At 35.2% G+C, this 19,941-nt stretch overlaps 1 protein-coding gene across 1 annotated transcript in view; it reads right to left on the bottom strand.

The window, feature by feature from the left end:
• Nucleotides 1-742: 742 nt before the first annotated feature.
• FASTKD1 (FAST kinase domains 1) overlaps nt 743-19,941 on the bottom strand; it is a 45,972-nt gene continuing 26,773 nt past the window's right edge. Inside the window, exons 8-16 of the mRNA XM_036072045.1 lie at nt 19,378-19,509; nt 13,989-14,475; nt 12,626-12,740; nt 10,545-10,673; nt 9,377-9,508; nt 8,902-9,015; nt 2,940-3,078; nt 1,955-2,069; nt 743-991 (exon numbers count right to left, since the gene is read on the bottom strand). Coding sequence (XP_035927938.1) covers nt 896-991; nt 1,955-2,069; nt 2,940-3,078; nt 8,902-9,015; nt 9,377-9,508; nt 10,545-10,673; nt 12,626-12,740; nt 13,989-14,475; nt 19,378-19,509 — 1,459 coding nt within the window. The 3' untranslated portion in view covers nt 743-895. The remainder of the gene's footprint in view (nt 992-1,954; nt 2,070-2,939; nt 3,079-8,901; nt 9,016-9,376; nt 9,509-10,544; nt 10,674-12,625; nt 12,741-13,988; nt 14,476-19,377; nt 19,510-19,941) is intronic.

Raw genomic sequence — 19,941 nt, forward strand, 5'->3', positions numbered from 1 at the left:
GAGCCAGCCAGGCGCCGCACCAACCATCTATTTCTTGTCTGGATTATTGCAATGATCTTCTAATGGGTTTCCCTGCTTATACACTTGCCTCACTGCAGTCTTTTCCCATCTCAACAGAGTAGCCCAAGTGATTCAATTAAAACATGGGTTCTTATCATTCCTTTATAGAAACTCTCCAATGGCTGCTTATCTCACTCACCATAGCCACGAGGTCAGGTCATATGTATTTGACTCTATTTTACCTTTTCTCCTATTACACTTCTACCCGCAACCTCCTACTTGTTCTGCTCTAGCCACAGAGGATTCCTTGTTATTCTCAAATATGCCAGGCATATTCCTACCTCAGGATCTTTGTACCTATTGGTCTCTCTGCCTGGAATACTCTACTGCCAGTTAGCCTCACCTCCTTAAGTCTTTACTCAAATACCACCTTAGTGAGTCCTCAGATCACCCTATTTAAAATTATACCTACCCAAAATATTCCTATCCCCTCTCCCCCAAATCTTTCTCCATATCACTTAGTATCATCTATGGTATAATGTAATTTATTCATTTATTTTGTTTGACTCTACCCATGGCAAATACGCTACATTCACTGCTATATCCCCAGCATCTAAAACACTTTCTGGCACTTAGTAGACAAAGAATGAATTATAAACTATTTAAGTTTCTTAAAAGCTACAAGTCCTTTATATTAAGAATTTTATACAATTTCCCAACCAGATAGTAAAGAAATACTGGAGAAAGTAAAATGTCTGTTTATTTTAATAGGTATTCAACTGACCTTCAAATCAATCAATTCTGTACTATTATTTTTTCATTGAGTCAGGCCACTTAATTAAAATAAGTTCAGTTGTGACACACCATCATCACTAATTTTAAATAAAAACTACAATCATGATTTGCCTTCTCCAAATATACGTTCTCTCAGGTAGTCCATCCGAGCTTCCTTTGTTGACAATGCCATAGAGTTCCATTCAAAATGCGGGATCTGTAAAATAAGCCATGTAGTTTGAATGGAAATTTTAAAGCAACAACAAAAAGACATCAGGGAAGACTTGTAAGCACCACTGAGCCGAGCTGTAGGCATCTGTGAAATTAGTTTACATAAACATAAACGATTTTTAGAAGCCAAGTCAGTCCTTCTTCCTGGTAAAGCCCAGAGACCTACTTCTTCCTTCACAGTTCCTTTAATCCTCCTGTTCCTACAATACCAACAGTAGACATTCTTCCTATTACCTTTCCAACATACATATACTAGCCTTTTTCTCTTGTATCTCTACCCATCTCCACAGTGCCTCTCGTAAGATAAATAAAAAAACCAATAGATCTTCTAGAGAGAATAAAATAAAATGATTTTTATTTACTATTCAAGAAAAATGAAGGATGTTCTGTTTCAGAGATATTTTAATATAACTTTTTTTAATATTAAAAAAAGGTAATTCTAGAACTTTCACATTAAAAGGGAACACATACTGGTTGGACCTAGAAGGTATAATGCTAAGTTAAATAAGTCAGACAGAGAAAGACAAATACCATATGACTTCATTCATATGTGGTTAAGAAACAAAACAAATGAACAAAGAAAAAGAGAGACCAAAAAAACAGACTCTTAAATACAGAGAACAGGCCTGTGGTTGTCAGGGGCTAGAGGGGGAATGGGTGAAATAGATAAAAGGGATTAAGAGGTACAAAGTTCCACTTGCAAAATAAGTCACAGAGATGAAAAGTAGAGCATAGGGAATGTAGTCCATAAGACTGAAAAAATGGTGACAGATGATCACTACACTTAATCGTGGTGAACACTGAGTAATGTAGAGAATTGTTGAACCATTATGTTGGATACCTGAAACACTGTATGTTAATTATACTCCAATTTTTAAAAAAGGAAACATATGTACAGCCAGTTCTCTGGGGGGTTTTTTAGAGGCGAAATTACATGAGTATTTCATACCTGAATTACATGATAGCCCAAAATTTCCAACTGTCGTTTTTTCATAGCAGATTTTCCTTTTAAGTGAGGGATGTTTCTACAAAAAGCTCTTGAATCCAAAAATTCCAGAGCAATCCTACAGAAGATAAAAAAAATTTGCTTCTGAAATCAAAACGAGAAACAATAATTACAAGCCTTTCAGGAACAAAGTTGCATCTTTATGGGCGCCTGGGTGGCTCAGTCGTTAAGCGTCTGCCTTCAGCTCAGGTCATGATCCCAGGGTCCTGGGATTGAGCCCCGCATCGGGCTCCCTGCTCCACAGGAAGTCTGCTTCTCCCTCTCCCACTCCCCCTGCTTGTGTTCCCTCTCTCGCTGTGTCTCTCTCTGTCAAATAAATAAATAAAATCTTAAAAAAAAAAAAGTGGAAAAAAAAACAAAGTTGCATCTTTATAAATTAATTTATACAAAAAACAAATGAATATAAATGAGTATTCTATTCTTCTACTTAAATTAGTAATTGATGACAAGTAAGCCTATTCATTATAATTTACACCAAATTAGAGTAAAAATCTCCATGCTTTCATTCGTTTCCTTGTCCAATATATATTTACCATGCAACTACCATATGGAAGGCACTGTGAGGGATACAAACATAGAGAATAGCTTATAGTCTAACAACATGTGATACATATTAAGTAACTGCAATACAGTGTAGGAAGAAGTTAAGTGCTACTGGATAAGCAGAGAGGTAGGGGAGCTCCAAAGCAGATACTATTTGCTTCCACTGAGGACAATGAGAAGGTTAGCACTTTAGTTAGACTGCCAGGCGTTGGACAGTAAAGGACAGACATAAATGCTGAAGGCAGAGGAAAAGCAAAGGCACAGAGGCAGAATGCAGGAGATAAATGAGAAGCAGATTCTCCTACAACTGATCCTTGATAACGGAGTTCATTAAATTATGCCAAACTTAACGTTTAACAAAATCTGAAACTAAGAAATAAGTTACCTTTCAGCTCCTGGTGGCAGTCTTGATCCAGTTATTTGGGTATTTGATTCCCAGTGCGTTTCTGGCAGTTTTCCCAAAGTTATATTGTGGCTTCCATATGGAAGAGCTTTTTTTCTTTTATCCAAGATACACTCAAAATCTGTAAGTACAGGAATCAACAGTATGAATTAAGTAAATTCTTACAGGTAAAAGTTTAAGATATATTTTAAATTTGTATACATATAGCGATATACATGTATACACACACACACACATATGAAAGAATGATGTACAGCTCCCTAATTATCCAACTTGTTTTATAAGATCTGGTCCAATGGCACCTCTCTTTGAAAATCAATCAATAGGGCGCCTGGGTGGCTCAGTTGGTTAAGCGACTGCCTTCGGCTCAGGTCATGATCCTGGAGTCCCGGGATCGAGTCCCACATCAGGCTCCCTGCTCAGCAGGGAGTCTGCTTCTCCCTCTGACCCTCCTCCCTCTCATGCTCTCTGTCTGTCATTGTCTCTCTCGCAAATAAATAAAATAAAAAAAAAAAAAAAAAAAAGAAAATCAATCAATAAAAATCAACCAGCAAGTATTACTAAACTGTATTTAGTACGGAGTTATATTTAGTGCTGGTAAGGTCAAATAACATTAAGAGTTTTATTTTAATCCTCTTAAATCTCTTGGTAGCATTTGGAGGAAGCTGAACCTACTCATCTGAAAACTAGTAAGGGCAAAGATTCAAACATGTATCCTGTCTTTCCTGTATGAACTGTACATAAGAGTAACTAAATAGTTGGTATGGGAAAGTTCTTTTTAGACAAATTCCAGCTAATGCAGAAGAAATGATAGATGTTGAATATCACTACTTTAGGGGCGTCTGGGTGGCTCAGTCGTTAAGCGTCTGCCTTCGGCTCAGGTCATGATCCCAGGGTCCTGGGATTGAGTCCCGCATCGGGATCCCTGCTCCGTGGAAGCCTACTTCTCCCTCTCCCACTCCCCCTGCTTGTGTTCCCTCTCTCGCTGTGTCTCTCTCTGTCAAATAAATAAAATCTTTAAAAAAAAAAAATCACTACTTTACCACCCCTAATGAATAATGGATTTAGACAATAATTTTAATGACTGATAAAATCTGTAGGTGAAAAACTGATAGGAGAACTTTCTAATGGATGAGCTGGTAAATCTTTAATATAACAAAAACAAGACAACCAGCACTATATGTCTTCTGATACGATACAATAAGAAGTACATACCACTATGAAATAGTCTGGGCAAAACAAACAAACAAAAAAACCCAACCTGAATTTAACCTGAATCTAATCAAGCCTCTAGATCTAAGGAGTGACTTACAGGAAAACAAGGGATGCAGGAGCAGGTTAAGAGATACAACAGAGGTAAAAAAAAAAAAAAAAAGAAAAGAAAAAAGAGAGAGAGATACAACAGAGGTATAACTGAAAAGTCTAGAATGTGAAAAAAAATTTTTTTTTCAATAAATAAATTGTAAGGGGAAAAGAAAGAGGTAGAACTTAAAAAGGCCTATCAACCAAATGTAATGTCTGGACCCCAATTTTAACAAATAAACTGTAAAATAAAACATATAAAAGACACTTGGGACATTCGAACATTGACAAGCTATGTGATATTAAGAAATTTTTATGAATGGTGGTGGAGTGATAATAACGGTACTGTAGTTATGTATCTTTTTAGATAAACATTTTAAGATATGTGTGATTTCCTTGAAAAGGATCAGGTAGGACTCTGGTGAGTTTTGACAACTGGTGATGCTGTATGGGAGTTCATCATACTATTCTATTTTTTGTATATGTTTGAAATTTTTCTGTAATAAAAACAACTGTAAAAGTATTTAAACCAAGACAAAAAGGACAAATGAAAAAAGAAACAACAAATGAAAAGGAAAGAGTAGGTTTAATTATCTGCTTTTTATACATCAGGGAAACTGGGGCACTGAAGCAGCTTCGAGCTAATTATCAAACGTGAAATATAGTTCTCTCATTGACAGAATGAATTCTGGAGCTAGAATGCGTAGGTCAAATACTGGCTCCACCATTTGTCAACTATAGAACCTTGGGCAAACAATAATGTCTCAGCCTCAATTTCCTTATCTATGAAATAGAATAATTTATGTACCTGGTAGGGGCATAATAAGTTTATTATATATAAAACACTTAAAACAATGTCTAACACATAATAAACAGTATGTAGGTATATCATTTTTATTGCTGTTGTTATATGAAAATTGCAGCACTGTTTGACAGATGCATGTACCTACAAAAAGCCCTAAGGATTAAATAAACCATCATTTACTCAATTCAATGAAATACGTATGCAGTCACTAAAAATAATGTGTATTTCTGGGCACAGAAAAATATTTGCAATATATAAACATAGCTACAAACATTATAGTATAAGTTATTTTTGGTTTCAAACAAGTCAGTTACAAAAACAGACAGCAAAAGTAAACAATGGTCATATCATGGTAATTTCTCTCTTTTGTTATCTGTCCTTTCCGGTTTTTCTATAGGTAGGTATCCTGTGATTTTTTTTAACTGAATTTTTTTTTAAACTTACTTAAGCAATGCTTCTAGCCCATAGTTATTTTTTATTTATTTATTTATTTATTTTAAGATTTTATTTATTTATTTGACAGAGAGAGAGCACAAGTAGGCAGAGTGGTAGACAAAGGGAGAAGGAGAAGCAGGCTCCCTGCTAAGCAGGGAGCCCGATGCGGGGTTCAATCCCAGGACCCTGGGATCATGACCTGAGCCGAAGGCAGACGCTTAACGACTGAGCCACCCAGGCGCCCCTAGCCCATAGTTATTAATTATACTATTATACTGTCTTAATTATGCTACATCCATGTACATAAATATTACCAATTAAATATTTTTTAATGATTTATATACATTTCACATAAAAATAAGCCTCTTGACAACAGGAGGTACAAATATGAATTGGAAATACAATGGTCTTGGGACAGAGTAATCTTAGTTTCAGTACTAATTACACGTTATGCATGATTTGTTATGCGTGATTTTTTTTTCTGTATTTTCCAAATGTTTTACACAGATAGGACTATTTATAGTTTGAAAGAAACATTAACAAAAACAAAACAAAAAGAATAAAATGAAATAACAGGAATAAAGAGCTGGCCACAGTGCCTGTCACAAAGTTGGTGCTCAATAATTTTAAATTATGAGATGGAATTACAGACCATTTTCATATTCATATTTTAGTGCGTTTCCTTCTGTGAGCATTATTTTTACAGGAGTATATTTTAAAATACAGATGTATTTTAAATAGTACAGATTAATAGTATACGGATGGTCCCCAACCTATGATTTTTCAACTTTACAATGGTACCAAAGTGATATGCATTGAATAGAAACCATACTTCAGATTTTGAATTTGGATCTCTTCTGATGCTGGGCAGCAGTAGTGAGGATAAAAAACTTAGAATGATTGCTTTTCACTTTCAGTACAGTTTTCAATAAATTACATGAGATGATTCAACACCTTATTGTAAAACAAGCTTTGTTGTAGATGATTTTGCTCAACTGTAGGCTAATGTAAGTGTTCTGGGCACATTTAAGGTAGGCTAGGCCAAGCTATGAAGTTCAGCATGTTAGGGGTGTATTAAATGCATTTTTTTCTTTTTTTAGAGAGAGTGTGCAAGAGCAGGGTGCAAGTGGGGGATGGAGGGGGGCAGAGGGAGGAAGTGAGAGAGAATCTCAAGCAGGCTCCACACCCAGCACAGACCCACAGGAGGGGCTTGATCTCACAACACTGAGATCATGACCTGAGCCAAAATCAAGAGTTGGACACTTAACTGACTGAGCCACCTAGGTGCCCCTAAATGCATTTTGACTTCAATATTTTCAACTTACAATGGGTTTATTGAGATATAATCCCATGGTAAGTCAAGGAAGATCTCTATCAATATTTTAAAACGACCCTCTTGCAGAGAGTTCAAGTTGTCCCCCAATATCTAATACTTCCCTTCATTTTTAATAATAGAATTCCTAATTCTTAGCTGGGTACATGGCCACCCAGAATGAAAACATTTCCTAAACTCACTCATAGCCAAGTATGGCCATATGGTATAACTAAAAATGGTATGTGCAACTTCAAGGAACTGTGCTTAAAAGGACACCCTTCCATTTCCTTCCCTCCACCTTCTGCTTAGATTGTAGATGTGTTGGCTAAAGCAGAAGGAGCCATTTTGGACCATAAAGTGGAAGCTACCTACATTTTGAGGTTGTAGTTTATAATAAAATAGAAGGATCTTGGGACACCTGGGTGGCTTAGCCAGTTAAGCATCTGCCTTTGGCTCAGGTCATGATCCTGGAGTCCTGGGATCGAGTCCTGAATCAGGGTCCTTGCTCAGCAGGGAGCCTGCTTCTCCCTCTGCCTGCCCCTCCCCCTGCTTGTACACTCTCTCTCTCTCTCTGCAAATAAATAAATAAAATATTTAAAAAATAAAATAGAAGGATCTTGATCTTTAAGGCTTGTGGAATTGGCATGCCAGCCCTGGATACCCTATGCGTATGGGAGAAGGAAATAAACTTTGTTAAGTTCCTGTTATTTATGGATTTCTGTCACTCATAGACAAATGAAATCCTAACGTAAAACCAAACAACTGAGAAAATGTGTTCTGTAGTGCAAGATGGGGGTATAAATGACTAATTTGGTTCAGTCTTCTGAACACACAATCTGATCATCCAGCTTCTGCCTAAACATTTCTTCTTCACAAGGCAGCCCATTATTTCATTTTTTGACAAATCTCTCATAAAATTCTCCTTTTATTGACTTAAAATGATTCCTTTACTTTTTACCATACTTTTATCCTGAAATAGATATCTAATTCTTCTTTCACATAATAATCCTTCAAACATTATAAGTTATGCTCACCACAACTTTTCCAGTTTTCAAATTAAACATTCCTAGCTTTTTTTTTTTTTAATTTATTGAGCCCTCACTATGTTCCAAGGGCAGTGCTAACTGTTTTTCATACAATATATCAGTTAGCCCTGTTAAGCGGGTATTATTATCCCCCTTTTACAGATGAAGAAACTAATAATATTCAGAGGTTGAGGAACTTGCTGAGGGATTGAAATCTGTGTAGTTCCCATCCTCTGTAGTTCTAAGACAGGATTTCTAGACTCCTTTGTTTCCAGGCCCCATTTGTCACTGTCTCTCACAAAATGCAACACTCAAAAAAAAGAATACTAAGAAATGTCTGAAGGACAGAATACAGTGGTACTACCAGCTTTCTTATTATTATTAATAACATAGGTTAAAATAGTATTTGATTTTTGGCAACCATTTACAGTATTAGTTAATATCAGGCTTATAATCCTATATAACATCCTGTATGTATGCAGATGTTTTCTAAACCTAAATTTAGAAAGTTTATGTTCTCTTAAAATTTCATCTTTTCCTTTAAGTCCACCACTTGAATTTAGCTATTTTTTTTTAAATCTTACGTTGCCATCCAATTTATCAGCTAGCCTACTAATTTTATGTCACCCACTACCAAATCAGAATGCCTTCTACAACTAGACGACTGAGAAGGTTAATGAGTTTATTTAGAGTTGAGCACAAACCTATGGAAATCTTCATCTAGATGGATAATCCAACTTTGTTTTTGACATAAAACAATGAAATGATGCTAAGTCATTTCCCTGACTTTAGGGTACTTAGTGCAGAGGAAAAAAACTTTTGAAGATCTAGAAATGTTCAGTGAATCTGAATCTGGGTTTTACTTAGAATTGGTGAAAGATTGGTAAAAAATTAAAACAAAAAAAACAAAATGCTGATGGTTATCAAAGCTGGCCCATGGGAACTTGAGGAATCATTGCACTCTTCTACTTCGGTCTGTTTGGAAATTTCCATTTGATGAGATGATTCTACTTTAATTAGTTTAGTCTTCTGAGAGTACCTAATAACCTACCACAGACTCACCTATTCTGTGGTAATAAGGCGTAAGAACCGAGGCTTTTACACAATTGGTTCCTCCCAGCACCTCTGCTAACATTTTATAAATCTGCTGTTGTGCTCCATTCATGCTGCCAATATCTTTATGAAAATAAAAATAATTAGGTAACTTAAAATAAGTTCATCAGTTTCAAATGAAAATCAACCCAATTCTACAAACCGAAAAATCAAGATTAATATTTTCAACAAGAGCTTCGATATAATAGCACATGCAATGGTATTAAATTCAAAACGATACAAGTTCTGTGCTCTCTACCAGAGAGGTTTAGTGTCCTAAATATTAAGAAATTCTTATAACACAAATCTCACCTATAAAATGGTTCTATCAAACAGGTCATGGCACTCTCGGTAACTCTGGTGTCACGGTTGGGCTTAACAAGGTGCTAACTAATAATTCACTTGGGAATTAAATTTTGCTGTCTGACCCAAAGACAAGGCAAACCTTTATTATACTGTTGTTGACAGAAGCGGTCATGAAACCACGGAATCTGATACTCAGGGCACTCCAAGCAGACTGCTCTATTTAATTCCATAAGACGAAATTGGACCTTCATATTTAGAGATGAACATAAAACTGAAATCAAAAACAAAATATTAATTGATTTTGACAGGTTGGACCTACCAAAGACAATCCATTTTTTTCACATTCATTTATCCCCATTATTTGTTAGTACTTTTATTCTCACCTTATAAAATTGTTTCATTTGCACACACATGCTTTATATTTTTAAATTATTCAGTGGCAAGATTAGGACTAACTCCTATGTCGTTATCACTAATCATGAATATTACAACTACATTTTTTAAAATACCACCAAAGAATTTTCATTGACCTAATATTCCACATTTAGGTATCTATCCTAAAGAAACAAAGATGAGGTCAATGATTCATGTATAATAATCATTATTCATAATGAAGAATTAGAAACAACCTACATGATAACAAATGTTATTACATTCCTATCATAGCCGATTACATAAACACTAAAACAATCATGACACCAAAAAATATTTAATGGCATGCAAAACTGTTCAAAATACAGTTCAATGACAAAAGGCAACATACAAAGGTGAATATACTAATAATCCAAATTTTGTTTTAAAATACATATAGATATATAAACATACACATAAGAGCAGGAGAGACAGAAAAGAAAGATATACTCCAAAATATTATTAAAAGTGGTAGTTTCACTTGGTAGTAAGATTATGAGTAATCTTTTATCTTCTATTTTATACTTTTCTGTTTTCCAAATTTTCCATAAGAAGGAAATACTTTCATAAACAGAAAAAAAATATGTTAACATTTAAATGCTTTAGTATAGGTAGAGTTGAAACTTGGATATAAAGTATAGGTAATAGTTTAATAAATTAAAATGTAGATACAGGGTCACCTGGGTGGCTCAGTAGGTTAAGCATCAGCCTTCAGCTCAGGTCATGATCCCAGGGTCCTGGGATTGAACCCCACATCAGGCTCCCTTCTCAGCGGGGAGCCTGCTTCTCCCCCTCTCTCTCTCCTCTGCCCCTCCCTCTGCTTGTGCTTCCTCTCTCTCTCAAATGAATAAATAAAATCATTAAAAAAATTAAAATTAAAAAATGTAGATACACACATTCAAGTTGAGAATCCATTTTGGCTAAGAATTTGATGTTAAAAATTGCCTTCAGCAGATCTTCCGGAAAATATCCAAGTGTGGCCAAAGAATAACCAAGAAACACTAACATGAAAGGATCCAATCCACCTAAAACAAAATTAAGATAAAAAAATTATAATGTACAGCCACCTCACATATACGTAAGCACACACTTTATTCAGGTCAAGCTGGGTTTTAAAATAATGATACAAACACAGCCTTGACAAAGCTAATCTATACTGTTACAAGTCAGGATAGTAGTGAAGTGCTTACCTTTGGGTGGGAGTAGAGTAGGAAAGGGGGACAGGAGAGAAGGACACTGTGGTAATACTGTTTCTTCACCTGGGTATTGACTCCTTGGGTGATTCAATTTATATAAATTCATACTATGTGCTAAGGATATGTAAATATTCCTATATTATTATTTTACTTCATAAGAAGTTTCAAAAATTGCTTTGTAAAGAGAAAGAACTCAAAACAAAAGGTCAGTAGTGTATGTAATAAGTGGTCTGAGTCTGTATGTATTGATGATAACAATATAATAGTGCTCAGAATGTGTTCGGTATCATTCTAAGCTCTTTACATATATTAACTCATTGAAATCTCATTTCAGTATACAGCAGGAATAATTATTATCTCCGCTTTGTAAATAAGTGTACAGAGGCACAGAGAAGTTAAATGACTTGCCTACAGTCACACAGTTAGCAAGTGGCAGTGAGGTTTAACCCTCAGAGCCCAGCTCCGGAGCCTGGACTACTATTCTGTGCTGCTGTTAGGGATCTCAAATATCCGGGATGAGTGTAGACACATATGAAGCTCAAGTTTCAAATAGCACCTCCTCCCTTACCTGTCACCCAACAGCATGGCACATGTCCCAGAGTACAAGATTGAGGTTATTTAGCTGATTTGCCTCGTCCAAGAGACATTTCTGATGAGAAGGAAGGGGTCCCTACTGGCAGCAATATTCTTAGAAAGGACAAAAAAGATGTTAAATCTTTCCTTTTGGATTGTTTGCTGAGTTTATTTAATAAATCAAGATCAAATCATAAATGAGGTTAATAGTGACCTGTCAAATCTAATATTTATTCAAAATAAAATTATTATGCCATTACTTAAAATTTTACTTATAAAGGTATCCAAGAATTTTCCAAACATTCTCTTGGTAAGGCTTAAAAAAAAAAAAAAAAATCAAAGCTGTATTTCTCAACCTTTCTTCTCTTAAACTCTTTATTTATTTATTTTTTTAAAAAAGATGTGCTTTCATTTCCTTCTGGTTGTTGGCACAAGACTGAACAACCAGGAGAGCATACTAAGTCTCAGTTTCAAGTCTCCTCTTTCTACATAATTATGTTACTAAAAAGAGGTATACATGAATGCCACACATGCATATGCCCATTCATGACTAAATATAAACATATCACAGCAGCCCATTTTACTTGTCTATTCACAAAGTAGTATCAGACATGGTTATCATATCATGGTGTCAGTCAATGGCAGGGGTAAGGAAAAAAACAACAACCAGTATTTAGACTATAAAAGACCAAAGAGCTATCAACCTAATGCAGTGAGTGGATGCTGAGTCCAAAATAACCATTTTTGAGACGAATGAGGGAGATTTAAACATGGACTGTGTATTAGATTTTAGGGACTATTAATTTTCTCAGGTGTCATAATAGTGTTGTGGTGATATAAGAGGTCATTATTCTTAGGAGGCATACGCCTAAGCAATTAGGGGTGAAGGGTCATGATGCCTACAACTTACTGTGAAATGGTTCCGAAAAAAATAAGAGAGCAAGAGAAACAGTAAAGCAAATAGGATAAAATGTTAACAATTACTAAGTCTGCCCAGTGAGTATATAGGCACTGTTTGATTCTTTCCATTTTTTCCTTAAGCTTGATATTTTTCATAATAAAAATGTTTCAAAAATGAGTACAACTTTTTTTAGGTCTAGAACTCATGGCTCTTATAGTTACCCCTTAAATGAGAGCTCTCTCTTACCACAGTGGCAATGGTATTCTCCAACCTACTTACTCAATGTATTACCAAACAATATACCTACTTAAGTAAGAATTCAGGTATTGAATGCAAATCCTGAAAAATTCATCATTTTGAGGTGGATCATAGTTCAAGACGCTAAATGGAAGAATAATACCAAGGATCACAAAAGGGTGGATCTGTATAAACACAACAAAATGTTATAGTTTAAACTTCAGTAAAATAAAACAAAAACTTAACCTAATTATTATTTTCGGTAGAAATCTTTTTCTAACATGCCTAGAAGTAAAATGATAAATGCATCACTACTTATTACTTTTTCCACCCTGCTATAATCTATTTAGTCCCACCACTAGTTTCTAGTAACTCTAAATATCAATGCAGAAAAAAATCAGATAATCTACAAATTATTTTTGTTAGGTGTAAAATCCTGTTCCAGAATTCATTAATCATTAAAATGAATAGGAAATAGTATTACTAATTTCCATGATCTCAGTGCATTTTATAGACTCATCATATAATGTAATTAAGGAAGTTAGTTTATAATCATTTTTCTTTCATTCATTTTTCTTTCATTCATTTTTAAAATTTCATTATTCACTCATTCATCTAAAACTTAATGACTGCCAAGTACTATGCTAAACAAGTAGGACAGATTTTTATTTTATTTTGGGAGAAATACTGTCTCCTAAGTAAAAGCCTTATTCCAATATAGATTTAATAAGTGAATTTCTTCTCACATAATCCAAAAAGCTTTAGGAGTAAGTTCCAGAAATAAATTTGTAAGAAGACACATTGACAATTTAAGAATATAGAAGTCAGTGTACACCTTATGTTTTCCTCATTTTTCACACTTTTGAATGTAGTTGTTCTTAAATATAAAAGTAGTATCATAGGATTATAGAAAATAAAACAAAAATCATTCATACTTCATTTTCTTAAAACAGTATTGTTTTAAGTATTTCCTTCTAGACAATAAATTTTGACTACAGATCTGAAAAATATCGTAGTGAACCAAAAGATGACTGCTATACTCCCCAGATCTACACTGCTGGAGGAAACAACTTTAGAGAAACAAACTGCTGAACCAGACGCTAGAATTTAATTTTTAAAATTCAAATTCCAGGGGTGCCTGGGTGGCTCAGTCAGTTAAGCGTCTGCCCTCAGCTAAGGTCATGATCTCAGGGTCCTGGAATCCAGCCCAGTGATGGGCTCCCTGCTCAGCTGAGAGTCTGCTGGTCCCTTTCCCTCTGCCCTTCCCCCACCCATCCCTGCTCAAGTTCACATGCACGCTCTCTCTCCCAAATAAACAAAATCTTTTAAAAAATAAAAAATAATAAAATTCCAATTCCAATTAAGTTCTCAAAGTACTTATGATAAATATTTATGCTTTTAGAAGTTGACAACTATTTAAAACTCAATTTCACCTTTTCAATCTGCTGAACAACCACTGAGGCTATCCTATCAAGTAGCAAAGTACTGAGGTAGTTAGTTCTAGCAATGAAAGATGCAATCTCTGCAACATTTTTGTAATTAATTTCATCCATCAAACGGTGTAAAGTACCAGCTGTTTCTTCAAGAAGTGACTCAGCAAACCAGTCTCCTTTTAAAGATTTAAGTTCTTCCCTTAACAGATTCAAATTGTTGTATTTTTGTAGTCTCTGAAGACCATAGTGATCTAGTTTTTGAAGCAGTTTCAGTTGTTTCCCAGTGGTATTATCCAGATATTTGTGATCATAATGAATCCATCTTAAAACAGATGTAGCAAAACCATTCAGGTCATTTAGGTCACACTGAGGTAAAATGGCTTCAATTCGAGATATCCCCACTTCATCTAGGTGAGGAGATGGAAGAATGGAAAGAGCATAGACCAGGATGGAAATCTCACTAGGTATAACACTAATTTTCAAATATCTGTAAGGAAGGGGGAGAAAATGAAAATGAAAAGATCAAAATTAATAAATCAGCAACAAAACGAAAAGTACTTAAAGTCTGAATACATAATTATTATTATTATAATTAACAGGTGTGGTAGGTGTAAAATACAAGCTAATTTAAGAAGGATTAGATAAATTCAAAGATGACAGGTCCACAAAGGACTACCACGAGAAGTCTTAAGATTTTCTAAGGCACATCTCAAATATTTTATGCAAAAATGAAACCACAGGGCGCCTGGGTGGCTCAGTTGGTTAGGCGACTGCCTTCGGCTCGGGTCATGATCCTGGAGTCCCTGGATCGAGTCCCACATCGGGCTCCCTGCTCGGCAGGGAGTCTGCTTCTCCTTCTGACCCTCCCCCTCTCATGTGCTTGCTCTCTCTCATTCTCTCTCTCTCAAATAAATAAATAAAAAAAAAATAAAAATAAAAAAAAAATAAAAAAATGAAACCACAGTCCCTAACATACCAAAGATCAGGGTCAAAACAACGTTTCCAGTGCTGTTGCTAGAGACAGATTTTGGGCTGAATGTTTGATATGACTTGTTAGGAGCTGGTATGACCTAGTATACGCCCTGCCATACAGTGATCACTCAGTGACACTAGTTCCCTTCTCGCTCCTCTTTTCCCAAATTCCCATGGTAACAGTCCCACCCCCAAAGTAAGAGTCCAGCCACCAGGACAGCAGTTGTTAAATTACAAATTAAAAGTTGGGAGCTTTTATTTTTTTTTTCTTTTATTATTTTTTTTTAGTTTTTTATTGTTATGTTAATCACCATACATTACATCATTAGTTTTTGATGTAGTGTTCCACCATTCATTGTTTGTGTATAACACCCAGTGCTCCATGCAGAACGTGCCCTCTTTAATACCCATCACCAGGCTAACCCATCCTCCCACCCCCCTCCCCTCTAGAACCCTCAGTTTGTTTTTCAGAGTCCATTGTCTCTCATGGTTCGTCTCCCCCTCCGATTCCCCCCCTTCATTCTTCCCCTCCTGCTATCTTCTTTTTTTTTTTTCCTTAACATATATTGCATTATTTGTTTCAGAGGTACAGATCTGTGATTCAACAGTTGGGAGCTTTTAAAGAATCTTTTGGCTTAGAAGTACTAGAAAAAATCAAATGTAAATTAAAATGAAGTTGTTGAGTTCCTTTTTAAAATATTAAATTAGCATATTAAAATAATCATAATAGCAATGCTAGTAAGGGTCCATCGACACAGGCATTCTCCTTTACTTACTAAACTTAAAAAGTAATTACATCATTTGACATGGTCAATCCCTGTCTAGGAAACCAGACTAAGAAAATAATCTAAAGGGCACTTGGGTGGCTCAGTCAGTTAAGCATCTGCCTTCGGCTCAGCTCATGATCCTGGGGTCCTGGGATTGGGTCCCACATCAGGCTCCCTGCTCCACAGGGAGCCTGCTTCTCCCTCTGCCTTTGCCTTCTCTCTCTCTCTCTGTCTCTCATGAATAAATAAAATCTTAAAAAAAAAAAAAGAATCTAAAATGTGAGCAAATGGCAACTATACTTCATTTAAAAAAAATTTTTTTTGAAGATTTTATTTATTTATTTGACAGAGAGAATGCACAAGTAGGCAGAGCAGCAGGCAGAGGGAGAGGGAGAAGCGAGCAGGGAATCTGACGTGGGGCTCGATCCCAGGGTCCTGGGATCATGACCTGAGCCAAAGGCAGCCGCTTAACTGACTGGGCCACCCAGAAGCTCCTAAAAATTTTTTTTAAATACACAGGATTACAACAGAAAAATAGATAAAATGCTAGCAAAGATTTGCATTATGTATCATATTTTTACATGGCTAAAATTTGAAAACTAAATGTTCAATGAGAGAACACTTAAATAAATTATGGTATAGTCATATGATGGGTAATATCCAGTCATTAAAAAGATATACAAATAGTTCTAAATGATGTGAGAAAATGCTAAGTGGGTAAGGTTAAGTGGGGGAAAAAAGTACAAAACTGTATTCTCAAGGAGGAGGGAAGAAAAATTTTATACACACATGTAAGTTAAGTACATATCACAGGTAAATAAATCAAATTGTTGTCAGTGGATAAACGAGGTTAGGAATGATTTTTATTTTCTCTCTTATACTTTTTTCTATTTTCCAAAATTTTCAAAATGATTTTTATATGATATTTGGCCCACTGCCTGACACAAAGTAGGTACCCGATTAGTACTAAATGAATATTTTATTCTTATAACCACAAAAAATAAATATACTCTTTTATATAAAGAAAGCCCCAGAAGCTATGTTTGCAGAATTGACCTAAGGGGTAGAACTCTCAATATGAACCAACCTTGTAATAATTGTCTAAAAATAAACCCCCAACAGATACAATCTCTCCAACCTCCACTTGATATTTTTTCTGGAAACACTTCCTCAAATTCCAAAACTTACATGTGCATGCGTGTTTATTTACAATACACCACACACCCACCAGCATGGCTAAAATTAGAAAATAAAAATATGTCAAGTGTTGGCAGGGATGTGGGGCAACAGGCATGCTCAGCTCACATTCTGCTACTGGGAATATAAACTGATACAGTCACTCTAGAAAACCATTTACCAGATCTACTGAGGATGAACAACGTATGTATAACCTATGAACCCACAATTACACTCTTCGGTAAATATCTACAGAAATGCATACATATGTTTACTAAAAGATATGGATATTCATAACAGCACTATTCATTATATTCAGGATATTCATAACAGCACTATTCATAATAGCCAAAAACTGGAAATAAATAAAATATCCATCAACAGTAGAATGGATAAAAATATTTTTGTTATATCCTTACAAAGAGAACACAATACAGCAAAAACATGGGTAAATCTCATAAACATAATTATTGAGCAAAAGAAGCCAGACACAATAGACACACAAAATAGGCAAAACTAATCCATGTAGTTGGAACTAGAGGTAGTAGTTAACCTGGGGGACAGGGAAGCAGAGTAATGAGGAGGAGAAAGGTATATTTTATGTAGATTATATTTCAATATGGTTAAAAAAAAAAAAGGCCACATTATTCTAGTATATGAATTCCCTGTGTTCCCTGAATGGCTTCAGGAGCTATTTATAGGAATAGTTATGTGAATAGTTTAATTAGACTGTGTTCCTTCTAAAGTCTATTTGATACTGGGAAAGTAAGCACCTATGATTTCCATACAACATCCTCCAACTAACTTTTTGATAAGATTTTAAACTCCAGAGATGTATAAGGGCCCTCACTACTCAGAATTACTAGATTTTAACATTATCATATTTGCTTCAAGTCATTTTACAAAGGAAATAAAACATCACGGGTAAAGCGGAATTCCCTTTGATACTCCCACTTCTGTTCTTACTTTTCTGTTAACATACCTATAGGCAAACAGGACTGTGTAATTTCACTTATTAAAAAACATTGTGCAGACCAAATAAACCATGTCCCTGGGCCAGTTTATGATACTTAATTTAGAACATAAAATTCTACATTCAGAGGCTATGTAAAAGTCTATGCTGGGGCACCTGGGTGGCTCAGTCATTAGGCGTCTGCCTTCAGCTCAGGTCATGATCTCAGGGTCCTGGGATCGAGCCCCGCATCAGGCTCCCTGCTCCGCAGGAAGCCTGCTTCTCTCTCCCACTCCCCCTGCCTGTGTTCCCTCTCTCGCTGTGTCTCTGTCAAATAATTAAAATCTTTAAAAAAAAAAAAAGTCTATGCTAAATATGAAAAGGATGAAGAAACAATAATCCTGCATATAATCACCTTGGTAAGAAAAAAGTTATTTCCTTTTTTTTTTTTGTATAGGTTCTTTTTTTTTTCTTTTTTTAAGATTTCGTTTATTTATTTAACAGAGTGAGAGCGCACAAACAGGAGGAGAAGAAGGAGAGGGAGAAGCAGGCTCCCCGCTGAGCAGGGAGCACGGGACTCGATCCCAGGACCCTGGGATCACGACCTGAGCCAAAGGCAGATGCTTAACTATCTGAGCCACCCAGGCGCCCTGAAAAAAGTTATTTCTTTAAGAAAAGGGTGAACTTTCTACTAACATACCTAATAAGCACCTGATAAAGTGCCAATTCTTATTCTTCAATTCAAATCCTTCTTAACCTTAATGGCAATCATTTTACTATAATTAAAATCATTTTCAACTCTACACCAATCCTTTTGATTATGGCATAGAGTCCCATGCCTGGTCTTCCAGGAATCAAAATCAGAAATCAAACTAGTATAGAAAAATGGAGAAAAAGATTAATCTAATTTTAGCTTCATTCAAGTCATTATTCTGATTGTTAAAATAAAAAACCTTTTCATGCAAAAGTCCATTTTGACTCCATTTCCATAAGCATACTTGGAAAACTGAATAACTTCCCTGTTAAAATATGAATGTTATAGCCATAGAAAAACAGAAAACATTAAATTATAAAGGTAAAATACTTTTTCAGTAACATTACTCTTAAATATTTTATTTTAAAAATTACAAATTAAAAAATTTAATATGCTTTAAAACAATCTAACATGCCTTAAAACAGGCACGTAAGCAGACTGAAGGCCCCTAAATATAAGTGCTCCCAAATGGAAGTTTTGCGTTGTTGGGCAGCTCCAATCTTTTCATAGTTATTGTATTCTTGCAGGAAAGGAAAATGCCTTGGCTTTTACTGTTATTCATGCCTGGGGAACTCATCGCCCAACTGGCTTCATTTCAGAATATACCAAGCATGAGCACTGGCAGAATGCACATGGGGAGAGGTAAGTGTGTTAACATTTTAAATAACAAGCCACTTAATTCTGCCTCCAAAAGTTCCAACAACTCTCTACATAATCAAACAAAACAAACATTGAGTCTAGATTATAAAATAAACACTGTAACCTTACCTAAGCAGTAATTCTCTGAGTTTCACAAAAAGCTCTTTACTTTGAAAATGTAGAAAAATCAATGCTTGAGTTATCCTCAATAACTCTATTGGTTTATAGTTATCCAAATGTTTATGCAGAATTGAAGCAATTCTATAAAGAATGATAAAACATATATTACAATCAACTCATTCATTTTGTATTAAGTATTTACTGAGGAGCTCTTTCATGCCAGACATGCTCTGTGTTGGAGAAGCAGCAATGAATGAAATAAGGTTTTCCATTCTTAAAGAGCAGTCTCAAAATGGTGACAGAAACGTAAACAATTAAGATAGAATGATAGAAGAGCTATCAATGAAGTGTAAATATTTAATTATTAATAGCAATAGGAGAGAAAAGCATAAAGTTTCACTTTCTAAATAAAAAAAACTCACAGAACAGCCATCAAATTCCACATCTTCCCCACAAAGAAATCTTTACCAAGAGTTACTAACAATTAGCAAAACTGATTTAATTTTCTTCCTTAATTCACTGGCCCTCTAATGGAATGGATTAAAAGCAGTAAGAAATGCTAAGAGGGAATAC

The sequence above is a fragment of the Halichoerus grypus genome, chromosome 4 (assembly GCF_964656455.1).
Source record: "Halichoerus grypus chromosome 4, mHalGry1.hap1.1, whole genome shotgun sequence".
NCBI lineage: Eukaryota > Metazoa > Chordata > Mammalia > Carnivora > Phocidae > Halichoerus > Halichoerus grypus.